This window comes from Neovison vison, chromosome 1 (assembly GCF_020171115.1).
Source record: "Neovison vison isolate M4711 chromosome 1, ASM_NN_V1, whole genome shotgun sequence".
Classification (NCBI taxonomy): Eukaryota; Metazoa; Chordata; class Mammalia; order Carnivora; family Mustelidae; genus Neogale; species Neogale vison.
Window position 1 is genome coordinate 54,620,393 of NC_058091.1, and position 26,207 is coordinate 54,646,599.

The 26,207-nt window shown below is 46.3% G+C and overlaps 1 protein-coding gene across 3 annotated transcripts in view; it reads right to left on the bottom strand.

Annotated features, from left to right (window-relative positions):
* The window catches only part of SASH1 (SAM and SH3 domain containing 1), a 308,822-nt gene that overhangs the window by 79,505 nt on the left and 203,110 nt on the right, over positions 1 to 26,207 (bottom strand). For all 3 annotated transcript variants that reach the window (XM_044247105.1, XM_044247100.1, XM_044247094.1), the window contains exons 3-4: positions 23,190 to 23,240; positions 23,013 to 23,062 (exon numbers count right to left, since the gene is read on the bottom strand). In XM_044247105.1, coding sequence (XP_044103040.1) covers positions 23,013 to 23,062; positions 23,190 to 23,240 — 101 coding nt within the window. The remainder of the gene's footprint in view (positions 1 to 23,012; positions 23,063 to 23,189; positions 23,241 to 26,207) is intronic.

Here is a 26,207-nt window from a genome sequence, read left to right on the forward strand (position 1 = left end):
TATTTTCCTTCAGTCCTTTGCTGATTACAGTAATAGTCCCTTACTGAGTTGTAAGGAATTTTACCCATCATTGAATCCAATCCAAATTCTATAGGGAACATGATCTCCAGAAGTTACAGGAGTGGTCCAAGCTTCCATCAGCTGGTTAGAGGCCAACAGGGAGCTCTCCCTAGACATGGGCAGCCCAGCTGTCTTTCCACCAGATGCTGGACTCTTCCTCTCCAGAAAAAATGTCCAGAAAATTGTTTATATCCTATTCTTAAAGAACTCAAAGGCCAACCTCTATTTTCCAACCCATTTTTCATTCTTCCTGACAAATGAGAACGTCTTCTACCATAAATATATTCCAGAACCCACACGGCATACAAAGGTAACCTCTCACTATTTCACAGTTATCACAAAATATAAACGCATTTTCCTCTATAAAATGCTAGCCTATAATTTTTTAAATTGGTATCTACTTTCTTCAAATTATCACACATATTTAAAAATTTATCCTCAGATTGGCACTTGGATCTTTTCATTAGAAGAGGAGAAGAATAAATGAAACAAGATGGGATTGGGAGGGAGACAAACCATAAGTGACTCTTAATCTCACAAAACAAACTGAGGGTTGCTGGGGGGAGGGGGGTTAGGAGAAGGGGGGTGGGGTTATGGACATTGGGGAGGGTATGTGCTTTGGTGAGTGCTGTGAAGTGTGTAAACCTGGCGATTCACAGACCTGTACCCCTGGGGATAAAAATATATGTTTATAAAAAATAAAAAATTAAAAAAAAAGAAGAAGAAGAAGAAGAGGCACCTCTACTAGCGAATGTTTGCGTTTCCCCAGAGGGCCAGCAGATGGCACTACAGCTCCTCTATTCATCTTGTGGTGACAAATGAGGGTTTTATTTTTAAGGTTTCACAAGTTCACAATCTAGATACTGGCCAAAGAACAGCAAGCCAGTGTTTCCCAAGTGTGCAGCTCCCCAACTCATCAATTTGCAAAGGGGGGAAATGACACCATATAAAGTTTAATTTGGACGCAGTGAACCGTCCCTGCAAACAGAGGCTGGCAGGCAGAGCAGTGATGTGAAATGCCATCTTTCTCCTTGAGACTGATTGTAAAATTCATCTGGCGGGAGCAGAAGTCAATGATGTAACCAGATTCCAAATCTGGATGGCAGCAGGTGGAAAGGGTCATTTACTGATCTCCTGGTGGAAGAAATTAATGCTCAGGAGTCAGTTCCAAAGAGGCCTCCTCCGAGCACCTTCTTACAGCCAGAAGCCGCAGGCCTGGGAATGGCTGGGCTGGAAGGAGGTTTGTCAGCCTCCCTCTCTATCCATCACGCTCACTATCAACAGGGTAAAAAGGATGGGAACTTCAGCACAGGGTCCCGGGTTTCCATGACTAGGACTGACAAGGACACAGTCATTAGCATTTTGCTGCACTTTGAACATCTACATAAGCATCAAATAATTTTAGTTTTGCATTTAGTCTCTGGACCCAATCTTAGAAGTACCTTTTCATCAATAACTACTACTATTAGACCCCAAGTGTAAATACTTTTTCCTCAATCTCCAAATTAACTTTAACACTCCCTGAACTCAAAGAAAATTCAATAAAGAATTTATAAATAAGATTAAAACAAAACAAAACAATTTAAGGGATAGCATCCCAGCACTTAACCAGTTCCTTCCATCGTACCTCATCTTTAGCAAATTCTTTGTTCAGCTGTTTCATTCCTTTCTTCTCATTCATTCATTTTCTTTCCTTCAATAAACATTCATCCAACTCCCATTATGAGTCTGGCATCCTTTGAGGTATTGAGAATGTAGAGGTAAATAAGACAGGTAAGATCCTGAAGGTGCTCTTATTGTAAAAGATGGGGGTGAGAAGCGAGGTGGGGGGTGCAGGTCAGGACGTGGGGAGAATTCTTGCTGGGTTGGACAGAGAAGGTGTCTCTGAAGAGGTGACAGGTGAAGAGAGACCTAGGTGATGTGCCGGCATGACAGGCAGAGGCCCTGACATGGAAGGCTGAGTAGGGAAAAAGCAGAGGAAGAAAGCAAGAGGTCTACTCTACACACACTCAGTCCAAGGCGCTTCCTGAACATCCCCGTGCAGACATTAAAGGGACAGTTGGGTATGCGAGTCTAGAGTTCAAGGGCACCGCTCAGGACTGGAGATCAGAATTTGGAAGTCATGTGCATATTTAAAGCTGAGACCCAAGAGAACACAGTGAAGAGATGTGGGATGAGCACTGGGCTCAACAGCAATCAGATCTTCAGGGTCAAGAAAAGAAGGTGAAGGAGCCATGGGAAACAGTCATGGGGAGAAAAAAACCAGGAGTATGCTTTTACCCTTTCTGGCTAAAATCATATAAAATTGATTTTATAGAAACTATATTGCTGCTCCAAATGTCAGACAGGGAAAGTTCTAGGCTGCTCTCTTTTCTTTTCTCTTGAGCCTTGCTTCATAGTAGAGATCTCCATGGGGCCACAGAGAAGGTGAAACACAAAGGTCAGAATGAAATACTTTAAATTTGTATGGAATTCTACCTCTTAAAAACAAACAAACAAACAAACAAAACACTCTTGTTGGCAATCCCCATCACAGAACAGGATGACCACTGAGGCTTGGGAGTGATGACGTGGCTAACGACACAGGGCCAGGCAGGGACACCCTGGGCTTGGAAGTCACGTTTCCAGCACTGGGGGGGCCCAATGCCTCGCCCTCCTCACCATACTGTTCCTCATTTACATAAAAGAAATTCATAATATGTCCCATGTGTACGAAGCCAGTTGTTGGGTGAATTATGGAAGAACAATACTCAGAAGAACCTGTGAAGACTGAGCAGGTTTTCAACCCCAAAGGTGAACACAGCCCCTGGGTTTATGAGAACCAAGCATTTCAAAAGCACTGCAGGATTTGTTTATGCGGCTCTTGAAAGATCTGTCTGCTTGCTGGAGGAAAGGAGGCCACGGACTTAGGCTCAGGCTCGCTTTTCTTCCCAGGTCTATTTATATACAAAGAGCCTTAGGTGATTCTAGGCAAAGACAACTCTGTCTTCCTGTGATGCACTTAGCCTGGCACAACAGAGAAGTATAACGAACGCCCCGGCATATAGCAGTTCCCAAAATAGACCTCAAGTTTTTGTTTTGATGGCCTGTCCAGAAACTTCATTATAACCAAGCAAGAAAAAAAGGAAGGAAAAAAAAAGAAAAAAAATGGCTATAACCTAATTTCTAAGAAAAGAACATGTGCTATCCATTACTGGAAAACCTATACTTAAGAGATTTTTAAGTTTCCTTTATCTTGTGTCTCCAGAAATACACGTCTTCATTAGCTTCTTTCCTGCTGAATTTTGAATCAGGGCTTTTTCCATGTCTGGGTCTCTTCCTGCAACATCCCTGGCCTGCAGAGGCCATCCCCAAAGCCAGGAGTGTTTTCCTCAAGATGCGGGAAAAGGACTAAGCCATCTGTGCTATTGAGCTATGAGGGGGAGGCAGAGAGAAGGTAAAAGGGTTGAGGAGCTTTTTAGTAGTTGATTTTTTTTTTTTCTTATGTGGTGATGTATTTCTTATACATCATTTCTTATACTTCATTGACTATTCCTTGTAAGTTGATATGCCTTCCTTAAATATTTTGCTTAGTGGCTAAATAAAAAAAAGCATTTTGTATAAAGCAGGAAATTCCTTAATTTAATATTTTTTAATTATCCTTTGAATAGCAAAGATCTTTTTTCATCATAGGAACGTATCTCCCCTATTTCATAAAAATATATATGAAGCAAAATTCTGTGTAGACTATCTACTGTCAGCTATAAAAATTCAAGGCTCCCCACCCTTCCCCAGCCATGGGGCCAGGACGAGGATGAGACAGGAGAGACACAAGGGGTCCACACTGCTAGAGGGGCTCACTGTCGGGGTCAACTCTGTGTCGTATGTGTCTCTCTTGATTTACCCAGACGACAGGTGCAGGGTTTCATGCACATAGTAGAACTTACCTTGCAAACTTGCTGCCTCGGACAGAAGGTAATTCTATTACTCAAATCTGGTATATGTCGCTAGAATCCTAAGATTATTAGCAACAATGACAACATTGGTGACATGTTGTCCCCTGGTCACAACACTCCCCATACAGGCCTCTTCTTTCATTTCAGCCTATTCCCAGCCAGTACCTTCGGGCTTTTGTTACAAGATCGCCTCTGCGTCCCTTATTCTGGGCTCGCGCAGTTTCTAAACTGCCACAGTTCCTCCTTCTAATTTTTTTTGGAACTGACTTCCGTCAAGTGATTCAGATGGCTGTCTCCAATTCCTCTTCTTGACCGCACTCCCTACAAGCTATTCATGTGTTCTCACAAGCCACCGTTTTCCTCGCAGTGGGGACTGGACGTGATGTCTGGACGTGTGGTCGGTGTTCCTCCGCCCGCGTTCCCCGGCGCCGGAGTTCTCCCGGCTCTTTATTCCCTGCTGTCCTCCTGACGCAGTAAGAACCGCACCAAGTTAACTCACTGCAGGCAGCACAGGGTACACTGAAGAACTGGTGAATGGCGAGAAGCTTTCCAGGATGGATGGACATCACGGAAGTGGTCTGGACCAGCCCGTGGCGTGACCTTTACTCCCCCAGAGAAAAGGCTGTGATGTGTGCATACGGGCTCAAAACGACAAGCCCATCTAGTGTTTATTCCCAATTTGAAGAGGCCCTCTCCCCATACCGATCCAATGCTCCCCCTGAGAAAGTGCAGAAAGGCCACTTTCAAAGTCTGATACTTTCCAGCCTTGAGTTTGGACATTCTCAACTTTTTTCCTGCCCCAGCCTCTTTTGTCATCTCTGGTTGAAAACTGCCATCAGAATCACAGTAGGTGAACTTATTCCTTCTATACAAGATGTCTCAAAAGGGTCTTTTACTCAGAAAAATACAGAGAGAGAGTCAACGTAGGCATGCAACTTGTAGCAAAAATGGTTTCTGTTAGGCTTTAGTCCCTGCTAATTATATTAGGTAGATGGAAATTCGAGGTATCTAAACACGATCTTTGCTGCAAATCAAGCCTATCTCTCTCTCTTTCTAGCATCAACTTCCCTCAAATAGCTCGGATGGATACAGGACTCTTCTTCTACTTCTCAATTGCACTAGACAAAAGCAATCCACATTTCTCTGAGAATTAAACACACACACACACACACACACACACACACACACACACCAGTGACTGAACATAATGTCAAGGTAGAGACGGATGGGCCAATGACTGGTATCCATATGTGAACGACATCCCCTAGAGCTAGGAAGGCTTCTTCCTGTAGGAAGCTGCCTACCACCACGGCTCACAGTGTGGGTTCTGGAGCCCGACCTCCAGGGCTCAAAGCCCACTCTACCATCCACCAAACAGTCACTCTGAACAAATTACTTTGTCCCAGTGAATTCCAGTTTCCTTCTATGCAAGACAGGGATACTAGTACCTATTGCATAGATTTTCTAGAGGTTTCCGTGAACTATGACTTGTATGGAATTTAGAACATGTTTGTACAGGCAAAGTGCCACCATCAAGATGTTAGCCATGAGGACGGCTGTGTACCCAAGTCTCTCTCAGTCTGGCTCAGAGGGTCCTCCAGCTTCTTGACATTGAAGGGGCTGGTTCCCTGGCATTTGGGGGTGGCCAACCAGCTTCCCAGGCCAACAACAGGCTCCACCCCTGCTGAGACTGAAATCCACCACAGAGACGCACTGGAAGAGATCTGTGTCCTGTTGTTCACCCAATGGTAACTATCCCAAACGTTAATGACAGAGCACATGGCAGAAGCTTTTGTTTTTGTTTTTTAAAAGATTTTGTTTATTTATTTGACAGATAGAGATCACAAGCAGGAAGAGAGGCAGGCAGAGAGAAAGGAAGGGAAGCAGGCTCCCTGCTGAGCAGAGAGCCCGACGACGCGGAGCTCAATCCTAGGACCCTGCGACCACGACCTGAGCCAAAGGCAGAGGCTTTAACCCACTGAGCCACCCAGGCACCCTGGGCAGAAGTTTAAGTATCGTGCTTGAAACATAGCCAGATGCCACCTCTCCACAGCACAACCTGTGGCCAGGACGGTGCCCTGTGCAGAGCTGGACACGTGCCCAGAGATGGGCCTGGGGCATGGAGCATAGAATCTAGGAGAGCACATGGTTGTCTTCCATGATTTCTAACCCTCCCCCCACACCCCGTGGGCATTTTCTTTTCCATCTGGGGTTTATTACTCTTTATTTGTTACCTTGTGGGTTTGACCTCGCTAAGAAAGTTGATAAAATAAATTGCTGTACAGGGAAGCCTGGGTGGCTCAGTCAGTTAAGTATCTTCTTTTGGCTCAGGTCATGGTCCTGGGATCCTGGGATCGAGTCCCTCATCGGGATCCTGCTCAGACAGGAGCCTGCCTCTCCCTCTGCCACTCCCCCTCCATACTTGTGCTTTCTCTCACTGTCCCTCTCTCTCTCTGAGAAACTAAATAATTAAATAAGTAAGTAAGTAAAATCTTTAAAAAATACACGCTGCACAGATGGCTGCCCTGATGTGGTAACGTTGGAGGTCACCACTGTATCCCAGCCTTGAGAAGTTACAAATGCCTTCCTGATTCCTGCAAACTTAGTGACCCGTCAGTGTGTCCCTGTGACATACCAGATGGTGTATGATACTGTTTTCTAGGGAAGTTCAGTATGTGCAGGTAAGTCCAGTAAGGTCAGGAACTCCTCAGTCTCCTACAAAACCAACCAACCGTGCTGTTTGGTTTGGCATCTGCTGTTGGGCGTAGACAGTGAAGTCGTTCGCAGTCTGCTGAGGGCAACAGACACGGTCTGTCGAGGGCAACGGTCTGGACCTTCCAGGAGTTCACAACAGAATGCGGCAGGTTAGATCGACGTGCTCAGAAGGAGGCCAGAGTTGTACCCAATGCCTGCAGTGCCAGTGGCCTCCCGTCCCGAATTCCTCTTACCTTCTTTCTTACTAAGGGAACCATGATTCTGTCTGGGCAACAAGGTACCCCATTAAAACACCCACTTCCCCACACTCCCTTGCAGCTGGCGGAGGCCAAGTGGAGCTTCTGGCAGAGAAGATACACCTGAGACTTCACAGGGAGGGACAGTCTCTGGGAAAGCTAGGGTTTCCGTAATGACAAAGACTCACTCATCTTTTCCCATAACTTTTGCCCTTTGCCCCTCCCCTCAGTCCTTCCTGAAACATGGACACAAGGCTCGAGCAGTCATCATTTCATCATAAGGATGAAAATCACGTATTAAAACTGGTGGAAAGGAAATACTTCCGTGAGCAACTGTACCAGCCTCCAGACGCCTTGCTGTATGAAGAAAACGGGCCCCCGTTTGCCTCCTTAGTGTGGTCAGGTTCAGTTACAAATGACTGACTATAATCCTAACAGATTCAGTGGGTTAAGGGGTGAAACTGATCAGGGGCCCCTGGGCGGGTCAGTTGGTTCAATGGCTGGCTCTTCATTTCCGCTCAGGTGGTGATCTCGGGGTTGTGACATTGAGCCCCCTGTGGGGCTCTGTGCCTGGCATGGAGCCTGCTCAGAAGTCTCACTCTCCCTCTCTTGCCCTCTGCCCCTCGCCCCCCACATGCATACTTTCTCTCCCTTAAAAAAAAATAGTAAAAATGACCGGGTTAAGCATTGGTCTGGGTTTACACAGCACAGTCCTATCGATCCCACTGTATTTCAGACTCCCAGAGACCATGAAAAGGCTGATCACACAGATGCAGAAATGGAAGCCTGGCAAGTGACTTACCTGATGGCAAATCACAGAGCTAGGGCTCAGCTCTCCTGGCCTCACTCCAGTGTTGGTCCCATGGAAACACCAGATTCATGAAGGCCAGGGTCTCTCCTGTCTGAATCACCACCCGATTCACAGTGCCAGATATGAAACCATGAGCCTCAAGTGTGTCCATATTCTCCTATTATTAGCACTGAAAGTGCCAACTTAGGTTTGTGACTTGGCCACTGACATCGACAGATGTGGTTCAAGCTCTGATTTTTGACTTTTCCTCAACAGACACACAAAAGGTGTTGAATGAAAGGGAAAAAAAGTTCTCTTCTGTTTTGTCTGCCTTCAGTGCAACCAATAAAAATGAATACCTTCCTTTTAGGGCCTTGATGTGAATTTTATTTAGGTCCTTACATCTTAAAAATTACTGAATTACTGTCAAAAGCAAAATAAAACAGGATTTTAGTGCACTGTTTTCACCACAAAAGCTAGTTTTTATAAAATGAGAAAAGTACTGTAAGTAGCTTTCTTTGCATTTTCTAATGATGGCTATGTATTCTGCAAATGAGGCAAAAATATCCTTCCCTTCTATTTGCCCTTTAAAATCTAGCACATACAGGGGGCACCCGGGGGGTGCAGTCAGTTAAGCATCAGTTTTCGCTCAGGTCGTGATCTCAGGGTCCTGGGACCAAGCCCCGCATCCGGCTCCTTGCTCAGTGCAGAGTCTGCTTGGGACTCTCTATCCCTCCACCTCTACCCAACCCCTCTGTGCTCGCAAGCACACACACACTCTGTTTCATAAGTAAATAAATCTTTGAAAACATAATAAAATTTGGTGTGTACATGTAATAAATCTGTGGTTTAAGAAAGACTTTTCTGCAAGGAAAAATGGCTGAGATGTGAGGCCAGCTGGATGCACAGCAAAGCACTGCATGTCTCCATGGCGGTAATCAGGATGCGTGGTACCGGCTCAGCACAAGAACAGCTCCCACAACAGGCTGCCACTCTGCCTGGTACCAGGTGAATATGGGGTCACTTATGCCAGCGGAGGCTGGCACGGTAGGGAAACCTACCCTTTGGTATTCTTATCAAATGTGCGTGATGGGACATCTGGGTGGATAAGTCGGGTAAGCATCTCCCTTTGGCTCAGGTCATGATTCCAGGGTCCTGGGATCGAGTCCTGCATGGGGCTCCCTGCTCAGGGGGGAGCCTGCTTCTCCTTCTCCCTTTGCCACCTCCCTGCTTGCGCTCTCTTGCTCTCTCTCTCTTTGACAACTATATAAAATCTTCATTAAAAAACAACAACAACAACTGTGCATGAACCTGCAGGGAACGCCAGACTGCAAAGAGCCGGCCCCTAAGAGCCTCCGCCTCAAAGCGGGGAAAGGGAGAGGGGAGATGGCTGGAAAAGAGGCTCCATTCAACTATCTTCTCAGTCTGTTTCCATGGCAATGGCTCCGGAAGCGGGTCAGAACTTTCTCAGTGGAAACAAACAGCGGCTCCCATTCACCACTGCCCGGGCCATGCTGGGCATGTGGGCCGCTGCGCTGTCTGGGCCCAGAGGCCCCAGGTGGGGGGTATGGGGGCCAGGGCTGCCTGCCTTTCTTCTGTCAGCTGCTCTGAGGGGAGCAGGGGAATCAGGGAAGCTGCCTCGGAAGGACAGAGTTGGAGCAGCTGCAGGACTGGAGGGCTCTTCTGCGCCCTGCTGGTCACACGCTGGAGGCACAGTGGCCAGCCACCATCTAGGAGATGGCTGTGGGAGCTGTCCACCGGCCCTACTTCTTCTGGTGGGCAGCACAAAGGATGGGGTCCTTTCCCCTGTGACCGCTGCATAGCCCCACCTTCGATTCCTTCAGACACCTCTGATGGAAAACTGTTACGTTATGAACACTGTGAAGATGGGAACTCAGGCTTTCCTAGCTAGCTCCTCAGATTTCCTTTTTTTAACTGAGATATAACTGACACAGGACACATTAATTTTAAGAGTAACACATAATGAGCTGATATTTGGATGCATTGCAAAACGACTGCCACAATAAGTCTAGTTGGCTCCCGTCATGGTTCAGACCTCTTTTTTAAGTTCCCACCCATGTCCTGCCACATCGCCATCCCCCAACTCCACTGCCTGGTCTCATGTTGCTCTCGGATTGCTTCACATCCTTCCCCCTTCTGGTCCTGAGGGACGCATCAGCGCCTGACAGAGACTCCGGGAAGCAGTGCCAGAGTCACCGTGACGACATGTGCCCTCTACCGGTGCAGGTGGGTGCCACCGCCGCTCCCACAGCTGACTGAGATGGGAAGCAGCAGCAGGAACCATCGACCCAAAGGAAAAGAAATGGGCTTTGGCCGTGATTTGTAACATTAAGCTGGCCGCCTAGGAACCTTCTGGAAAACTTATTAAAGACTCCCGATCCGTATCTGGCGAAGTCAGTGTATGAGGCCTGGGCGGGGCCCGAGGTCTGTCTTTCCCGCAAGCTCTCCAGCTAACTGTGATGTGTGGGTAGGCCCACGACTGCCGGTGGCATCCGGGGATCCTGGCAACCCATTCCCCAACCTTCCCTCTCCGTTTCCTCCTTGCGCCCTTCACTCCAAGGTCTCCAAAATCCAGTTAGGCAGGATTACAAGTGCAGTTTTCAGAAGAGAATTCAGAATATGAGACTACAATAAGGCCACACAGCAGCCAAGCTTGTAGACACGAGGTTGGGGGTCAGGGGCAGTCCTGAGTACCCCATTTCCATCCTTAGTACTCGGCATGCAGGAGACACTCCTTAAAGACTGAGGGAAGGAATTAGCCAGTGGGATGGAAGAATTTAAAAACTAGAAGCCTAACAAAGGCTTTGGTAAGTCTTAGACCTTCAGGATCCATCCTCTGGACCATGGGTCTCCCTGCGTTCCTGGGGGCTCGCAGACCATCTGCTCACCTTGACAAGGGTCCTTCTAACATACAAAGCCCACCACTAGGCAGTCCTTGAGCTGCTCTGAAGACCTCCCTGAGCAGGCACGGGAGCTGCACGGACTCTAAGCATTGCCCACCCTCCAGAGTGCTGTGCTCAAATGCCTCTGCATACCCTTGCTTCTGTCTGGGATTCCCTTCTCTAATTCCGCCTCCCCAACCCCTCACCCTCCCTGCAGTGCTCGCTCCTATGGGCGCCTGTGGTGGATTTGCAGCCTGTCAACATAGCTCCGCGGGATCACATCTCCCAAATCCCCTCCGCTGCCGTGTGCTGGGTCAGCCCGAGTCCCGGGAGCTGCAGAGAACAGAGGCAAAGCGCCTACTTTCTTTCTGTGCTTCAGAGTCTGTGCAGGGCATGAGGCCCTGTTGTAGCTGATGCCTGTCATGGTGGGGCTGGGACTCACTCGGGGGTGGGGGGCCGCGATTGGGCCACCCGTGCTTGGATCGTGCTGGGCTAGGGGCTGGTGAGCATCTTGGGAAGGACGCCAGCTCCTCCTGCAGGTTCCTGGCGAGTCGAAACTGGAGGCTCACGTGGAGGCAGTGAGAGAGGACGTGTCCGTGTTTGCAGGTGGCAGTTCATTCCCTTTCCCCACATGACCCGCATGTGACATCAGGCCACATCATCTGACACAGAGCAGCCAGCCCCAACAAACACCAGCGGTCAAAACCCTGCAATAACATCACCTTAATGTCCACTTCTCCAACAAGAAGCCAGTCTGATACCAAACTCCTGTGTCTGTGGCGGTGCCAGACGCCCGGGGCCCAGCTGGCCATCCTCCTCCAGCCCCTGCTGTGCCGCCCTCACGGCTTAGGACGATTGTGTTGTCATGACTTCTGCAGCTCCTAAGAGGACAGCTACCTTCCCATCCCATGCATCTTTCCAGCACCTAGCAAACCCATCCACACCGCAGAAATCTGTAAAATGTTTATTCAGTTGCACTGCACTACTGCCCGGCCCATCACAGGTCTTTCCTGACGCACCTGTCTGTGGTCTGTGTGGAGGCATCTGTGACAACAGGTCTGGCCCAGGCAGATAGATGGATCTATGTGAGAATTCCACCCCTGCCTGCCCAGGCTTTGTGATGGTGATCTTGGCAAGCCCTTTAGCCTTTCTGACCCCTTCCCCCCACGGACCCCACCCCATTTCCTTCACTGTTAGCTACCATTTACTTTGCATACCATAGGGGTCTTCCCTGTCCTTGCCAGGATAGTATTGCTATTTATCTACTGATTGCCTCCCCCCACTGCACCCCACCCCCTTGGCCCAGTGTCCTGTTCACCTCTCCGCAGGAGACGAAAGAAACCACAGCCCCCTCGCATCCTAAGTTCCTCCTGGCAGTGGAAGCCTGTCTTCAGCCGTTGCATACACCCCACCCCCAGGGTGGGGGGTGCGCAGCCCAGACATGTGGACTCCAGCTGGGGCCGGGCAGCTGGGGCTCGCTCACCAGATGAAGCGAGGGGCAGCAGAGTCTGCGGTGGGGAACAGCTGAGGTGGGGAATTCTAGCACAGCTGCTCCTACCCCGAGCCCCTGCATTCTGGAATGTCGAGCCCCTCAAATATGCTATGCAACAGAGCACACACTCGTGCGGATGCAAAGCCACCCGCACAAACACGTCTTTCGGCATGCTGCGACTGCACGGGCTTCCTGAGGATAGCGGTCATCTCCTAGCTTCCCCTCTTTGGGGTATGGAAAGGAAAGGAAAGCTCCCGTAGCGGGGACATGTTTTCTGTGGCCCGAGCCACTGGGGAGCTCTGCGCAGGACACCATTGAATGAAAGAGAGGGTGAAAACCATAAACACGTGACCATGGCCACCGGCGATGCCACATGTCATGGAGGCCATGGAGAGAGAACGAGCGAGACATGAACCCCTACCATATGCCGGCACCGCGCTAGGTATCTCACATGACCAGCCTCAGAAAGAGCTTCTATTGCATACATTTTATGGTTTAGGAACCCGAGGCTTAGAGAATTTAAATAAACTGTTTCTCACCCCACAACTAGCAGACCTTAATGCAGGCTCGCGGTCTGGCCAACACCAGCAGCAGCAGAACAGCCCATCTGGACAGGCCACGCCAACTTGGCCACTGCAGCGCGTGCTCTGGACTGGGTCAGAGAAGGAAAGGAGACCACCCAATTCTAACTCATCACTGAGTAGGTGAAGCCCGGAGGAGTGACTCTAAGCAGACGGCCATCACAGACAGCAAGCACACCAAACACTCCAGTCCCTGGGACAGGGACCTTGCCCTCCTGCCCACAGCCTTGGCAGACGGCTCTTGGTAAATGGATCAAGGGGAAAGAATGCATAATACACATACTAATCTAATACCTAGCTCTTCGTGCAGTCCATTCGTTTTCTGAAACCTAAACTTGCCATTCTGCCTCTACTTCTCACCCTGCTGAGCTCAAACAATGGCAGTCCAAGCGACCTCTGGTCCCCTTCGTGGCTCTGTGCTCACAAGCCACAAGTTCCCGGCTCCATCTCCTGGGAGGACAGTGGGCACCCAGCAAGGACACATCCACCTGAACGGGGCAGAACCAACTTGCAAGCTATTCTGAAGGACACACCTCCATGTGATTTCCTCATCCCAGTGCACATATGTACGTCCCCCATGGGAAAGATCTGGCATTCCGCTCCCCAGCCCGCAGCCCTGCCACAAACAGGATGTGGAAACAGGATGCATTCATCTCAGCTCCAGGGGACACGGCTTGACCTGGATTTCCCAACAAACTTGCAGACCTCATCAGCAATTCTCAGTGAATCTGCTCTGTTCCAAAGGAGGATTCGTAACTGCACAGCCTGCGGGTTTCCAGGGCTTACTTCTACAAACGAAAATGAGCAGAGAGGGCCCCACCTTGTCACGCACAAGTCCACAGAACCAAAGACGGCAGAGACCCTGTTTTCGGGGGTGTCCATGAGGGAAGGAGCCTGAGCCCTTCTTCTCCAACCCAGTCTTCAGTAATGAGAGAATTTCTTATTGAGGAACAGGGTGGAGGTCCCCAGCAGGAACTTAATAAAAGAAGACTTTCTAAAGTCTTACTGAAAGGACTTACTAAAGGAGTCCTAAAAGGAGTTACTTACTAAAAAATGAAGAATATCTTACACATTTTAAGGAGGCTGGAGACAAAGTTACCAAGAACTGGATTCCAAGGTCTACTCTTAATGGAGCTATAATAAACCAATTTTCTTTCAAAAATGCACTCCCCCCCATTTCTATGAAATGTCTAGAAGAGGTGATTCTACAGAGACTGAAATTAGATTGGTGATTGCTTAGAGAGAACAGTGGTCATCATGACATGGAGGAGTGACAGCTTAAGGGTTTCTTTCTGGGTTGATGAAAAGTTCTAAAATTGACTCTGGTGACGGTGGTACCATTCTGTGAACAGGCTACACCTTGTTGAGTATTTTTACTAGGTGAGTACATGGTGGATACACTGTATCTCACTAAAGCAGATTTAAAAACAACTAAACAAATGACTACATGTCAGCCTGTATACAAATGTTCACAGCAACATTGTTCATAACAGCAAAGAAGTCAACACTACTTTTGACTTACAGTCCTGAGTGTCCACCCATCAAAAAATGGATAAACAAACAAAAAAAAATGGATAAACGAAATGTGGCATATTCACACAACAAAAGGGAATCCACATGGATGAGCCTTACAAGCATTATGCTAAGTGAAATAAGCTGGTCACTTAAAACACACACGAGTCTTTAGGGTACCTGGGTGGGTCACTCAGTTAAGCGTCTGACTCCTGATCTCAGCTCAGGTCATGACCTTGGGGTTGTGAGATAGAGTCCCTGTCAGCCTCTGTGCTCAGTGGGGAGTCTGCTTGAGATCCTCTCTCCTCCTCTCCCTCTACCCCTCCTACCCCCCCAAATAAAAAAATTTTTTTTGAACCCACTGAATTACATACTTTTAATGGATGAGTTATATGATGTGAATCATAATATGTGAATTATTTTTTATTTAAATTCAGTTAACATAATATTATTATTATAAGTTGACTTCAGTGATTCATCAGTTGCATATAATACCCAGTGCTCATTACATTACATTACACGCCCTCCTTAATGTCCATCACCCAGTTACCCCACTCCTCCACACCCCTCCCCTCCAGCAACCCTGTCTGTTTCCTATGATTAAGAGTCTCTTATGCTTTGTCTCCCACTCTTATTTCATCTTGTTTTATTTTTCCCTCCCTTCCCCTATTCTCCTCTGTTTTGTTTCTTAAATCCCACATACAAGTGAGATCATAGGATAATTTCTGATTGGCTTATTTCACTTAGCATAATACCCTCTAGTTCCTGGTATGTGAATTAGATCTCAATAAACCTATTACCAAAAAGAAAACAACATAAATGTACTTTTCTAACAAAACTCCAAGTTTTAAAATTAAGGATTTAAAAAAAATTACTGAATTACAAATTACACTCAGTAGGTGCTGGAAAGTTTAGTAAGGGAAGTATGTACTGTACTGATCATCCTCGTTCTACAGTCATGGAACCTGTAGACACCGAGATGGAGTAACCTGCCAAGAGCTGAGGCGCTGGTAAGAAACAGACTGGAGGTGAACCCAGAGAGTCTGGTTATCAGGCAGAGCATCTTAACCCCAAGGCCGTCATGGCATTCAGACCGGATAAGGCCTCTTGTCTCCAGTTCTAGGACCTTAGGCAAGCCAACTAATCTCAAAAATAGTACATCAATGAGTCCAGGAAAACTTAAATGACAAAATACAGTAAAACTGATTAGCATGGTGTCCGATAATAGAAATAACCCAATAACCACTGTTATGATGATGGTACCTGTTACAGAGACATCACCGTGCCAGCTATTACTGGATTCCAAAAGGTGGAAAGCTTACAGCCAGGGAAAGGACCAAGAAAGCATCCCTGGAGAAGCAGTTCTTAAAAGAGGATCTAAAGAAAGGAGATGCTTTCAAGGCAGGAGCTTGGAACAGCCCAGGAGGCATGAAGACAGAGGGGGCAGTGTGGCCGGTGGTGGGAGACGTGGCCATAAAGATGGGCCCGGGCTGGACTATGGGGTTTTTTTTTCAAGTGCAAATGTGCAGAGGCCCTAATTCATAGGTGCCACGGGGGAGAGCTCAGCATCCCCTCACCGCAGTGTGGCCTAACTGCACTTCATGGAGACCAATCTGGGGTCATTTCCTGAATGTACTTTTCTGGCTCATGAAAAGAGCACTAAAGGTATCACTTGCAGTGGGAAACACAGGAAAAGTTACAGAAGTACAAGTAACTGGGGCGCCTGGGTGGTTTATTCAGTTAAGCATCTGCCTTTGGCTCAGGCCATGATCCCAGGGTCCTGGGATCAAGCCCCATGGCGTGGGGCTCCTTGGGAGCCTGCTTCTCCCTCTGCCCCTCCCCTAGCTTGTGCTCACACTCTCTCTCAAATAAATAAAATTTTTAAAAAGAAAAAAAAATAAAGAAGTAGAAGCAACAGGATTTGATGATTGAGGTTTTGGAATCACGAAAGAAAAGCAGGAGATAATGACTCAAGGCTGCGTGAAGAGCGGAAAATGGTCCCAAGGACCGAAGGGGGACATATGATCAAAGAACATGCTGTCAGAGAAGGAAAGAAGGTGAAGAAGGGGTGAGGAGCTCTGCTGTAAGGACGTGCACCTCGGGTGAGAGGGACAGTAGTGAGCCGCATCTGGCAAGCTGTGGCAACGGGCATGTCACCAGACCGGGAAACGGGGCCGAGGGACAGCTGTGGATTTGAGTGGGTGCCCCGACACAAGAGGTCAAAACCTTGGGTGTGCATCCCTGGGGAGAGCCTGCAGGCTGGGTACACAGCCCCAGGGGAACACCCATGGTAGGAAACGGGCAGAAGAAAGGGAACTGCCAAAAGGGGGCATGCAGTGAGGAGAAACTAGAAGCTGCCACAGGCACCAAACCAAGGGCGAGGGGAGAAGTAGGACCCGCGGGAAAGGCAGCCCTGCCAAAGACAACAAGGATCTGTGAGCTGGCAGGGGCCTCTGGGTTGGTTACTGCTGCAGCACTGACCTTAGACAGCATTTCGGCAAGAACGAAGGAGACAGGAGTTGGGCTGTGGGGGCCAAGTTCAGGGGGAGAAGTCTGACTATGGTTTTCGAGAATGGTAAGAAACCTTCCACGGGAGGGAGAAGAACGAAGCATATTTATGAAAGACCCAGGGTTCAGAGTGTAAGGTCTCACACACACACATGCACACACGCATGCACACACTCATGCACACACGCATGCACCACCCCCCCCCGTAACCTCCGTCCACTCTCATTGTAGCAGGACTGTGTGCGGCTACACAGCCCAGGAACAGGACACTGGACCCCCACACTGTGAATCAGGGAAGACTTCTGGGAGGAGCCACGACCAGAGTTGGGATTCTAAGTCTGATGGGGTCTGCCCAGCGGAGGGGGGTGGGGAGGACGGTGAAAGTAGGGACGGGGCTCAGAGGCTCAGGACGCCTTGGGCGTGTGTGGCCCAGCTCGGCAATCACAGGAACTTCATCTGCCTGGAGGGTAGGGGAAAAGAAGAGGCTGGGGGTCAGGCAGGCAGGGGCCCCCCGTGAGGGGCAGGAAGGCAAGTTCAGAGATGCAAGTGATCTGGAGAGGAGCAGGAGGGAGGGAGCAACCAGAACACACCGACACAAGCAGGGTTACTTCCCGGAGGGCACATGGCAAGGGGGAGGTGAAACAGGGATTTGGGAGGAGGGAGAAAAGGAGACTGGAGGCCATCAAAAGAGTATATAGTGCCAGCTTGCCAGACGAAACAAATCCGAGAGGGAAGCGGTGTCCAAAGGGAGTCAACGTCCGCAGAGAACATTTGTAACCCAGACGCCGTCCATTTCACTGGACCACAGAGTGCTGCTCCGCTGGCTCGCCCTCCTTTGACTTATCTTCCTCGTCCGTCTACGATATATTTTTGGACTTTTTCACCATAAAATAGTTCAAGGGTAGTCACAGGTAATGAAAGGAAGTGAAACTAAATCAGTGAATTTTCAACTCTGGTGAAAGACTTAGTAGAAAAGGGCCTATAAATATTGGCGAAGGTGAAGTTTTGAGATTTATTTTGGACCTTCCTGCCTCTATAAATAAATAACTGAGACATAACTTAGATTCAAATGCAAGGAAAGCCTCCCCCTACCTCCAAGAGGACTACTGGAGTGTAGGTTTTAACTGCTGCTATTTATATAACGCTAACGAACCTCAATTTACCCCAACCTCTCTATCTGCATAAGCAGTGCAATTAAAAGTATTCTGGAATTATAGCTTAATGGTAGGAGCCTGGGTTCTCAACTGGGATCAAATCTGGGCTCTGCCACTTAATTAGCTGTGTAGCCCTGAGCAACTTATTAACCTCTCTGTGCCTCAGTTTCTGCATTTGCCAATGGGAATAATATCATAGCAAACCTCAAAGGGATGATGGATTAACTCAGTCAATGTTAAGTACTTTGATCAGTTCCTGGCCCATACTCAGTGCTCAATCAACATTACCGGCTATCTCCTGCTTCTTCTTTTCCAATTTGCAGAATCAACCCTATTAGGGCTACTTCCAATGTAGATACACACCTAGAAATCATAGCCAGATGGCTCCCTTACAGTTGGCTTCCTTGAAAGGAATGAATCTAAATCATCTTGACACATAGCTTATTTATTAGACAGGCAATTTTCAGATTACTCTGTTTCAGAAATACACGTACAAATAAAAGATTAGGTTATTGTGGGAAAGAGTGCTAGTTTCCTGCCCAATGTCTGGGCTCCCTCCTTCCTTAAGACACTCATCTTGCCCAGGGCAATAAAGTAGTCAACAGAAAACACACGTCCCTCCAAGCTTTCTGGTGGCAATGGTGGACAAGTGCCCCAATTTGGGGCCCACTTTCTTTGCTTTACTCTTCTCTGTAGCACCACTAAAAGCAAATAAATGTTTTCTACGACATCTCTGTCTATGTTGATGCAGCTCACATCAGTTCATCGTACACCCTGGAGCCCCGAATGGGGGCTGGCCCACAAAGCCGGTGCTCAGTGAACAGCTGCGGCTTGAAGAAATGAGTGAGACAAACTGGAATGTGTTGGACAGGGTTTCTAGGAAAACTTTTTAAAGGATGTGCCTGTGGCTTTTTGCCGTTTGACCTTCTTCACCCTGTTTCTCCTTCCCACCTAGAAAATGCAGTGGCCACTTTAAAACCAGGGATTAACAACAAACAGTACAATCCAGGTTCCTGAAGGTTCAGGTGAGCCTCCGTGCCAGCCCCTAGATCACCCAGTGGAACGAGGAGGTAGCCAGTGAACGCTGTATTCTTTTTATGCCACTATAGGTCATGTTTCCTGTTATTTCTAGCTAAATGCATTCCCAATAGACACAGTTATAAAGAATTTTGGGTGCGCCTGGGTGGCTCAGTCAGTTGGGTGTCTGCCTTCAGCTCAGGTCACGATCCCAGAGTCCTGGGCTCAAGTCCTGCATCGGGCTCCCTGCTTAGTGGGGAGCCTGCTTCTCCCTCTCCTTCTGCCTCTCCCCCTGCTTGTGCGCATGCGCTCTCTGTCAAATACATCCATACATAAATAGAATTCTCCCAGCAAAGAAGTCTTGCTCTCCAGATATTCTTCAGGCTAACAAAAAAATTTAACTAACGTTCAGCTTTTTAGCCAGTAGACACAAATCCAAGGTTGTTGTAATAAAGTAGATAGTCTCATCGATAGGCAAGGTAAATAGATATAAATAGAAGAGACTGAAATGAAAGCTCCCTTAGCATTTTTTAATATTTTCAGTGAAAGCACAGAGAGACCACATAGAACGTAAGAAGATAAGGAGGAACAAAGCCTCTATCAGACTGGTGGGGGCAGGCCTGTTCTGCGTATGGACAGCCGCACCTATCCTGTGGGTCTCACATATCCACCCAAGTACAGCCGATCAACCCCACCTGGCAGAGGGCGCAGCTACAATGATGTTAGGTATATCCTCACTTCTTGTCTGACTTCTCACTGCTTGTCACCCCCACAAGACCCACCCCCTTGGTCTCTTCTGGTCAGAGCTACGTTCTTGTAACTCAAGACTTTAAACCCAGTGAAATGGTAAATACCCCTGGGAGAGATGATGAATTTTTTAGAAATCAGGTATTTGCATTATAATGAACACTTGATTCCTTCCTTGGCTCAGGTTTTAACTGGGGGAGAAGGGAGAGAAAAAGATGTCCTGTGGCCCCTGAGACATGAGGGGGTATTGGTGGGGGAGGGGCTGTGGCTCAGGCCACAGGAGCCACAAGCCCAGTCACTGGACTCCCATGTCGCTCCACCAAGGCCTCTGCTCTAAGGGCAGGCTGCTGCAGGATTTGCCTACTTTTGTCTGAGTTCTCTTGCCTTTTGACTGCAGAAGAAAAGTTCTGCCCATAAAACAACACTGCTAACTCAGAAAGATATTCTGGTTGGCAGATGCCTGGTGGACGCTCACCAGACACAACCAGCGGGCTTACCAGGTCATCCTCTCTGGCTTACAAAACTACCAGCAAGCATTCTGATCAGAGGACTAGCAGGATTCTGTATTTCAAAGTAATTGCACCCTCAAGTAAAAGAAAAAAAAAATCCAAATAATTCAATATAAACAAAACTCTTCAGTTTATAATCTAACCTAGAGTGCCCACCTTATTTAAAAAAGAAAAAGAAAGAAAGAAAGAAAATCTTTTGGAAGGTTTAATCCAAAGGAATTACCAGTTTAAGAATAAGTATCATCATTTTGTAACCATCACTGTAAAAACTGATTTAGGTGACAGTCATTAAAGGAATCTAAAACCATCAGGTAAAAGTTTGATGAGGAACAAGGCATTAACATAGTCTCAGATCATCTCCCCACAGAATATTTACTAACAGCAAAGGAAAAAGTCTGACTTGTCAGAAGAAACCCGATGGATGCCACCACAATCAAATGATCAAAATTAGTATCACCAACAATGGGACAGATTCACAGCATGATGCAGTGTACTGGAAGAATGCTACAGCAAAACTGCACTACCTGAGTCCCAAGAAGAAACCCAGACAGAGGAATACTTTACAAAACAACTAGCCTACCCTCTTAAAAAACCCATCAGTAGCAGAAAAAACAAAGAAAGGCCAAGAAATCCTTTCAGATTAAATATGACAAGAGAGAGGACATGTGAATGTGATGAGTCATTTTTTTAACTGCTGGATTGAAAAAAAAAAAAGTGCTGTAAGAAACACTACTGGGGCAATTAGAGAAACTCGAACATGAACTATAGATTAGGAAAATCACTATTCAAATTTCTCTATTTGGTAATTACACTGCAGAGTTCTGTAAGAGGTCTTTGTCCTTAGGAGATACGGGTTGAGGTACTGAGAAGTGACAGTCACAGAGTTTGTAACTTACTCTCTGATCGTTCTGCAATAATCATAATTAGCAATGTTATGTGTGTGTGTGTGTGTGTGTATGTCTAGGAGGGAGAATAAGAGTGTGTAAACTGCGGAGTCTAAGTAAAAGTTATACAGAAGTTCACTGCACAACTCTTGCACCTTTACAGTAAGTTTAAGATTTTTCAAGAGTTTTTTCTTTAAATAAGAAAAACAAGAGTACCAGAGTTTTCAAAAAGCATTCAACAGCAAATACAGAACAAAATGGGCTACAACTTTTAAGTTACTTAGAAATACCAAGGTTCAAGTAAACCACTTAAAAGAACAGAAGCAAAATGGCAGATTTATAGATGGGAGAGGCTGGGGCTGTCACCAGTACTGTGTGTTGTGTGTGTTCAGAATTTTTTGTTAACCTCAGAGGAGGCTGAGAGTCTCTCTCTTGGCCACAAGAGCCACGCCACATTTTACTAAGTGAAGGATGTAAACACGGAAAGAATGACTACCCACAATTGGGGGGGAAGAAGAAATACCCAGCCTAACTAAGATTAGTACAAATTTGGTGAGTCACTTCCTCTTAGGAGAAAAGGCAAACATTTCTAGTTTCCCAAAGGACTCAAGATTCTGAAGAACACCTGAGTTCTCAGCCCGGATCCTGCCAAATAGGTAGTAAACTAGGTCAGAAGAACTTCTACACCATTGACTCCATGCGTTTGCCTATACTCAACTCAATTTATTGCCACCCTACCACCAATTCCCAAATCAATGTCAACTCCAATCTCTGAGCTCCTTCAGCCTCCACATTACTAAGCTGGTGGGAGGTTACACGCAGCTAAGACAAAGGAGAGTCATGTTAGTGGCACAGGCATTCTCTAACCCTGAATGGGAAATGGCCTTGGTTTGCTTTTTGCTCGTCACTCCCAATGTTCCTCAGTCTGAACCAAATCTGCACCACCTTTTGAGAACTGAAGCCTTGGCAAAGCAGCCTTCCCTCCTGGAAGCTGTCTCTGGGCCGGCAGCACACACGTGGACGGATTAGGCAGAGCCGTGTCATAAAGCACACACACGCTCTCCCAATGTGTGCTTTTCATTCCAGAAATACTTTATTGCTAAACCACTTCTATGCTTCTCCTGGCACCAAACGCTGTAAGGGGTTCCGTACCAAAGGAAGCATCTGTTTGAAGATGAGGACTTTCTTAAAATTTCTTTACCTCGGAAGATAATAAATAGAACATTCTAGTGTAATTACGATGGAATAAAGAAGAAACGGGAAAGGCTATAGAAAACAACAACAACAACAAAAAAAACCCATTTGCTTTGTTTTTGTTTTGTTTTGTTTTGTTTTTTAAAGCTGCCTAAAAGAAACACTGCGGACATAAGATATAACATAGAATTATCTTCCATGACAGTAAAGATTACAGGGCCCAAGTCAGGACAAAGAAGCAAAAATATCACCTTTAACAGGAAAGGTTAAGAAACATTTACTATTTTGTCACAAGCATTTATTCTTGTTTTAAGGGTACCCACCAAAGTCGCATGCGGAGAGAGTTGTTTTGTTTTGAACAACTGTTTTATTCTGGAATATATTGTATTTTTGTACCTTGCTTCTTTATGACTTTCACCCTGTATCGGAGACTATTTTAAAAGAAGGAAACCCATCTTGGTGGACCCGTCCTTTTCCTTTCTCTGCTCATTTCCAGTCAGTTATTTGGGGTTCACTCACAATAAGCTGTGTGAAACCAGTAACTCTTGCGGAATCCTTAGTCTTCACCAACTGAATTACAAAACACACTCTTATCCACCCACACATGCATGTACACACACACACACACACACATACACACACACACACACACACCCCGTGCAAGGAACATGACCTCAGGCTCCACGGCACAGACACAACATGATCACCCACTCAACTTTCACCAGGATGGACCTACTTAGAAATTCTGATCCTGGGCAGAAGGAAGGAAACTTACTTTCTTTCCACCTCTGGTGTTGACACGGCGCTGCAGAAGCCAAGGGACTCCTAGGAGAAAGAGACACAGTGTCAGCGCAGCTAGAGCAGCAGGCTTCCTCTGATTTGTACAGAATATGACTTAAAAAAAAAAAAAGAAGCAGAAGCAAAAATAGACGATTAAAGTCATTGTGCTTACTTCGATCTGGGACCGCAGCTGAAGTGACGTGGGGTTGGCATCAGGTTTCTCCTAAAAGAGAACAGATGCGGGTTTAATGAGACTTCCCAATGTGGCAGACACCAGAAAGACAAACAGATATGTACGCAGAGACGGGGGTATTTGGGAAACACTAGAATACAGTGGGAGGAGATGGGAGAGATAAACAGAGTTTCTGGAAAAACTAACGTGTTTTCAAAACAAGAACTCTGGTCTTAAAACTGAACTGCTTCCCAAACCACTTGACCCTGCTGACGATTTTACTGTGGAAGAAAAAAGCGCAATCCCACGGAAGGGCATGGACAGTGAAGGGTGAAATAATTCTCTGGATGCGATTAGACCATCACTGGGAGGCGGAATTCATGGGGATCCAGTTGCATTGTTTCTTTTTCAATAATGTTGGAGTTGTAGCAGCGCCTGGGTGGCTCAGTCATTGAGCGTCTGCCTTCAACTCAGGTCATGATTCTGGGGTCCTGGGATCGAGCCCTGCATCAGGCTCCCTGCTCACTGGGAAGCCTGCTTCTCCCTCTTCCACTCCCCTGCTTGTTCCCTCTCTTTCTGTCAAATAAATAAATAAAATCTTAATAATAATAGTAATAATAATAATAATATTGGAGCTCCAATCTGATTCTTAATTCTAAATGTATTCAGAGTCTCCACAGTGCAGGGCTAGTTTTAAGTGTCTTTAGGAAGGTGGAAAGCTCACTTGATACTATCGTGCAGCCCCAGAAATTGCCAAGCCACTCTAATACAAACAAACTGGCCAAGCTGGATTTAAAACACAATACTGAGCACCCAGTTAATTGAGGAAATAAATGCATGACATTATCAAAAATCATTAAATCATAAAGAAAGGAATCATTTTAGAGATAAAACCATTTTATAGTTAAAAATTCCATTTGCCCTTTGGTTAAAAAAAAAAAAGAAAGAAAGAAAAGAAAGGTGGGGGAGAGGTAAACTAGTAACCTATGATGAAAATAATATATTGAAATAAGCATTGGCAGCACAATAGGAAAATTGCACTATCAGAAGTAACAGAATACACTATGGGAAAATAAGAGCTGCACTATAGGACACTGATGCTTTTCTCAAGTAGAGAAGAGTCCTAAGTCTAAGCAGGTGTAAGTGGAGGTCCTCACCGAAGTGTGGTGCACAGTCCGGCTGGTACCCAGCTGAGCTGTCACAAGCAGGCCAATAGGCAGTTTTAGAGGAAGGAGTACTACGACTAACAAGTTTGCAATATCAGCTTAATTATGAGTTTTCCAATAATCCTATTGCGTTCTTAAGAACTGTTACATTCTGGGACGCCTGGGTGGCTCAGTTGGTTGGACGACTGCCTTCGGCTCAGGGCGTGATCCTGGAGTCCCGGGATCGAGTCCCACATCAGGCTCCCAGCTCCATGGGGAGTCTGCTTCGCTCTCTGACCTTCTCCTCGCTCATGCTCTCTCTCACTGTCTCTCTCTCTCAAATAAATAAATAAAATCTTAAAAAAAAAAAAGAACTGTTACATTCTATCTATGGTGCAGGTGCACCATAGGAAGATGGTTCTGTTAGTCCCAGCTGACATTCGGGATGTGGGAGCAGGTCATCTCAAATGAGGAATTCTCACTTTTATTGTTCAATTTATTGAAGTTTCCTATTTTATTACTAGCGTGATTATGAAACTAGGCTAATATTTTAAGAAACTCGGAAACAAAACATTAAAATGAGTATAACTCAGAGTACATTTACAAATGTAAGTAAGTAACGGGAATCCAGTATGTATATTGACTATAAAATGAACATGCTCGGATGATTTTGGACAAGTAGATCAAAAGAGAAAAGTACTTTAACGGACTGGAAACTCACTCACCCCCAATCCCAGGGCTTTATTTGTTATGAAAAACACCAGAGTGGTGTAAAGCCTCATAGAATTCTCTCTGCTCAACACCCTCCTGGTTTTCATTGCCACTTTTGTTCCAGATTTCTAACCTGGGATAGGGATCAAGTCTGGCTTGATATACCATTTTTACAAAGCAACATATGCAATTGTTTGAGTTACATTCCAAGTCCAACTGGGAGGACATCAGACTCAGGTATAATCAACATGGGAGATACATACTGGGGAGATTCCTTGTACTCAGAGACTAGTCATGATGTCCTGCTACCTAATGTCTTAGCATCACACAGAGAAATTTATAAACTGAAACAGCAGGAAGTAAGCAAAGGTATAATTTGCAGTTTTTCATCCTAAATCTTCCCATTCAGAGTCAGCGTGGGAACCTCAAAAAGATGACAGAATTCCATTACTGCCTCTGAAGTTTTCCCTGAAATAGCCCTTTTAATGCCCAACTCCAGCCCATGTCCTTCCATAACCATCAATGAAGAAAATGATTAACTCTCCTCCATTCTAACCTGTTCCTCAAGCTCTTAGTCTCTACTTTACCAGGTAATAATCCACAGTAGGAAATTACCAGCTTGTACCGCGTACTTCTATCTGCATTTTTCCTAATAAATTTTATTTATTGAGTGCATCAATTGTTACTCCATATCATAAATGGAACATTTATGGTACATTACGCAAAATGCACATTTCCCCCACATACAAAGCAGGTGCTTGTCAACAACCACATTAAACATTTGATGACCAGGAAGTAACATGCTAAACATGTTCACATGCTGGTCTGTTACTAATGATAAACTGTGTTTGGGGGACTTGTTAGGAAATTGGTTGGGGGTACAGTTTGATGTATGATGTATAAAATGTGTTTCTTTAACCGTCAAACCTGAGAAATGCAACATTGCAAATAAGAGTTAAACTTAGCAGGCATCTGCTATACACCTGGATAAAACACCCATGTGCAGAGTGTGAATGAAGTTTTGGTTGATGTATCATACACCTAAAGAAGTGCTGGACACTCTCATTCTGTTTATCACTGAAAAATAGGGCATTTTGTTTTTCAAGATACAATGTGAAGTGAAAAGTGCGATGAAATCAGACAAAAGAAGCACCAGTTATGT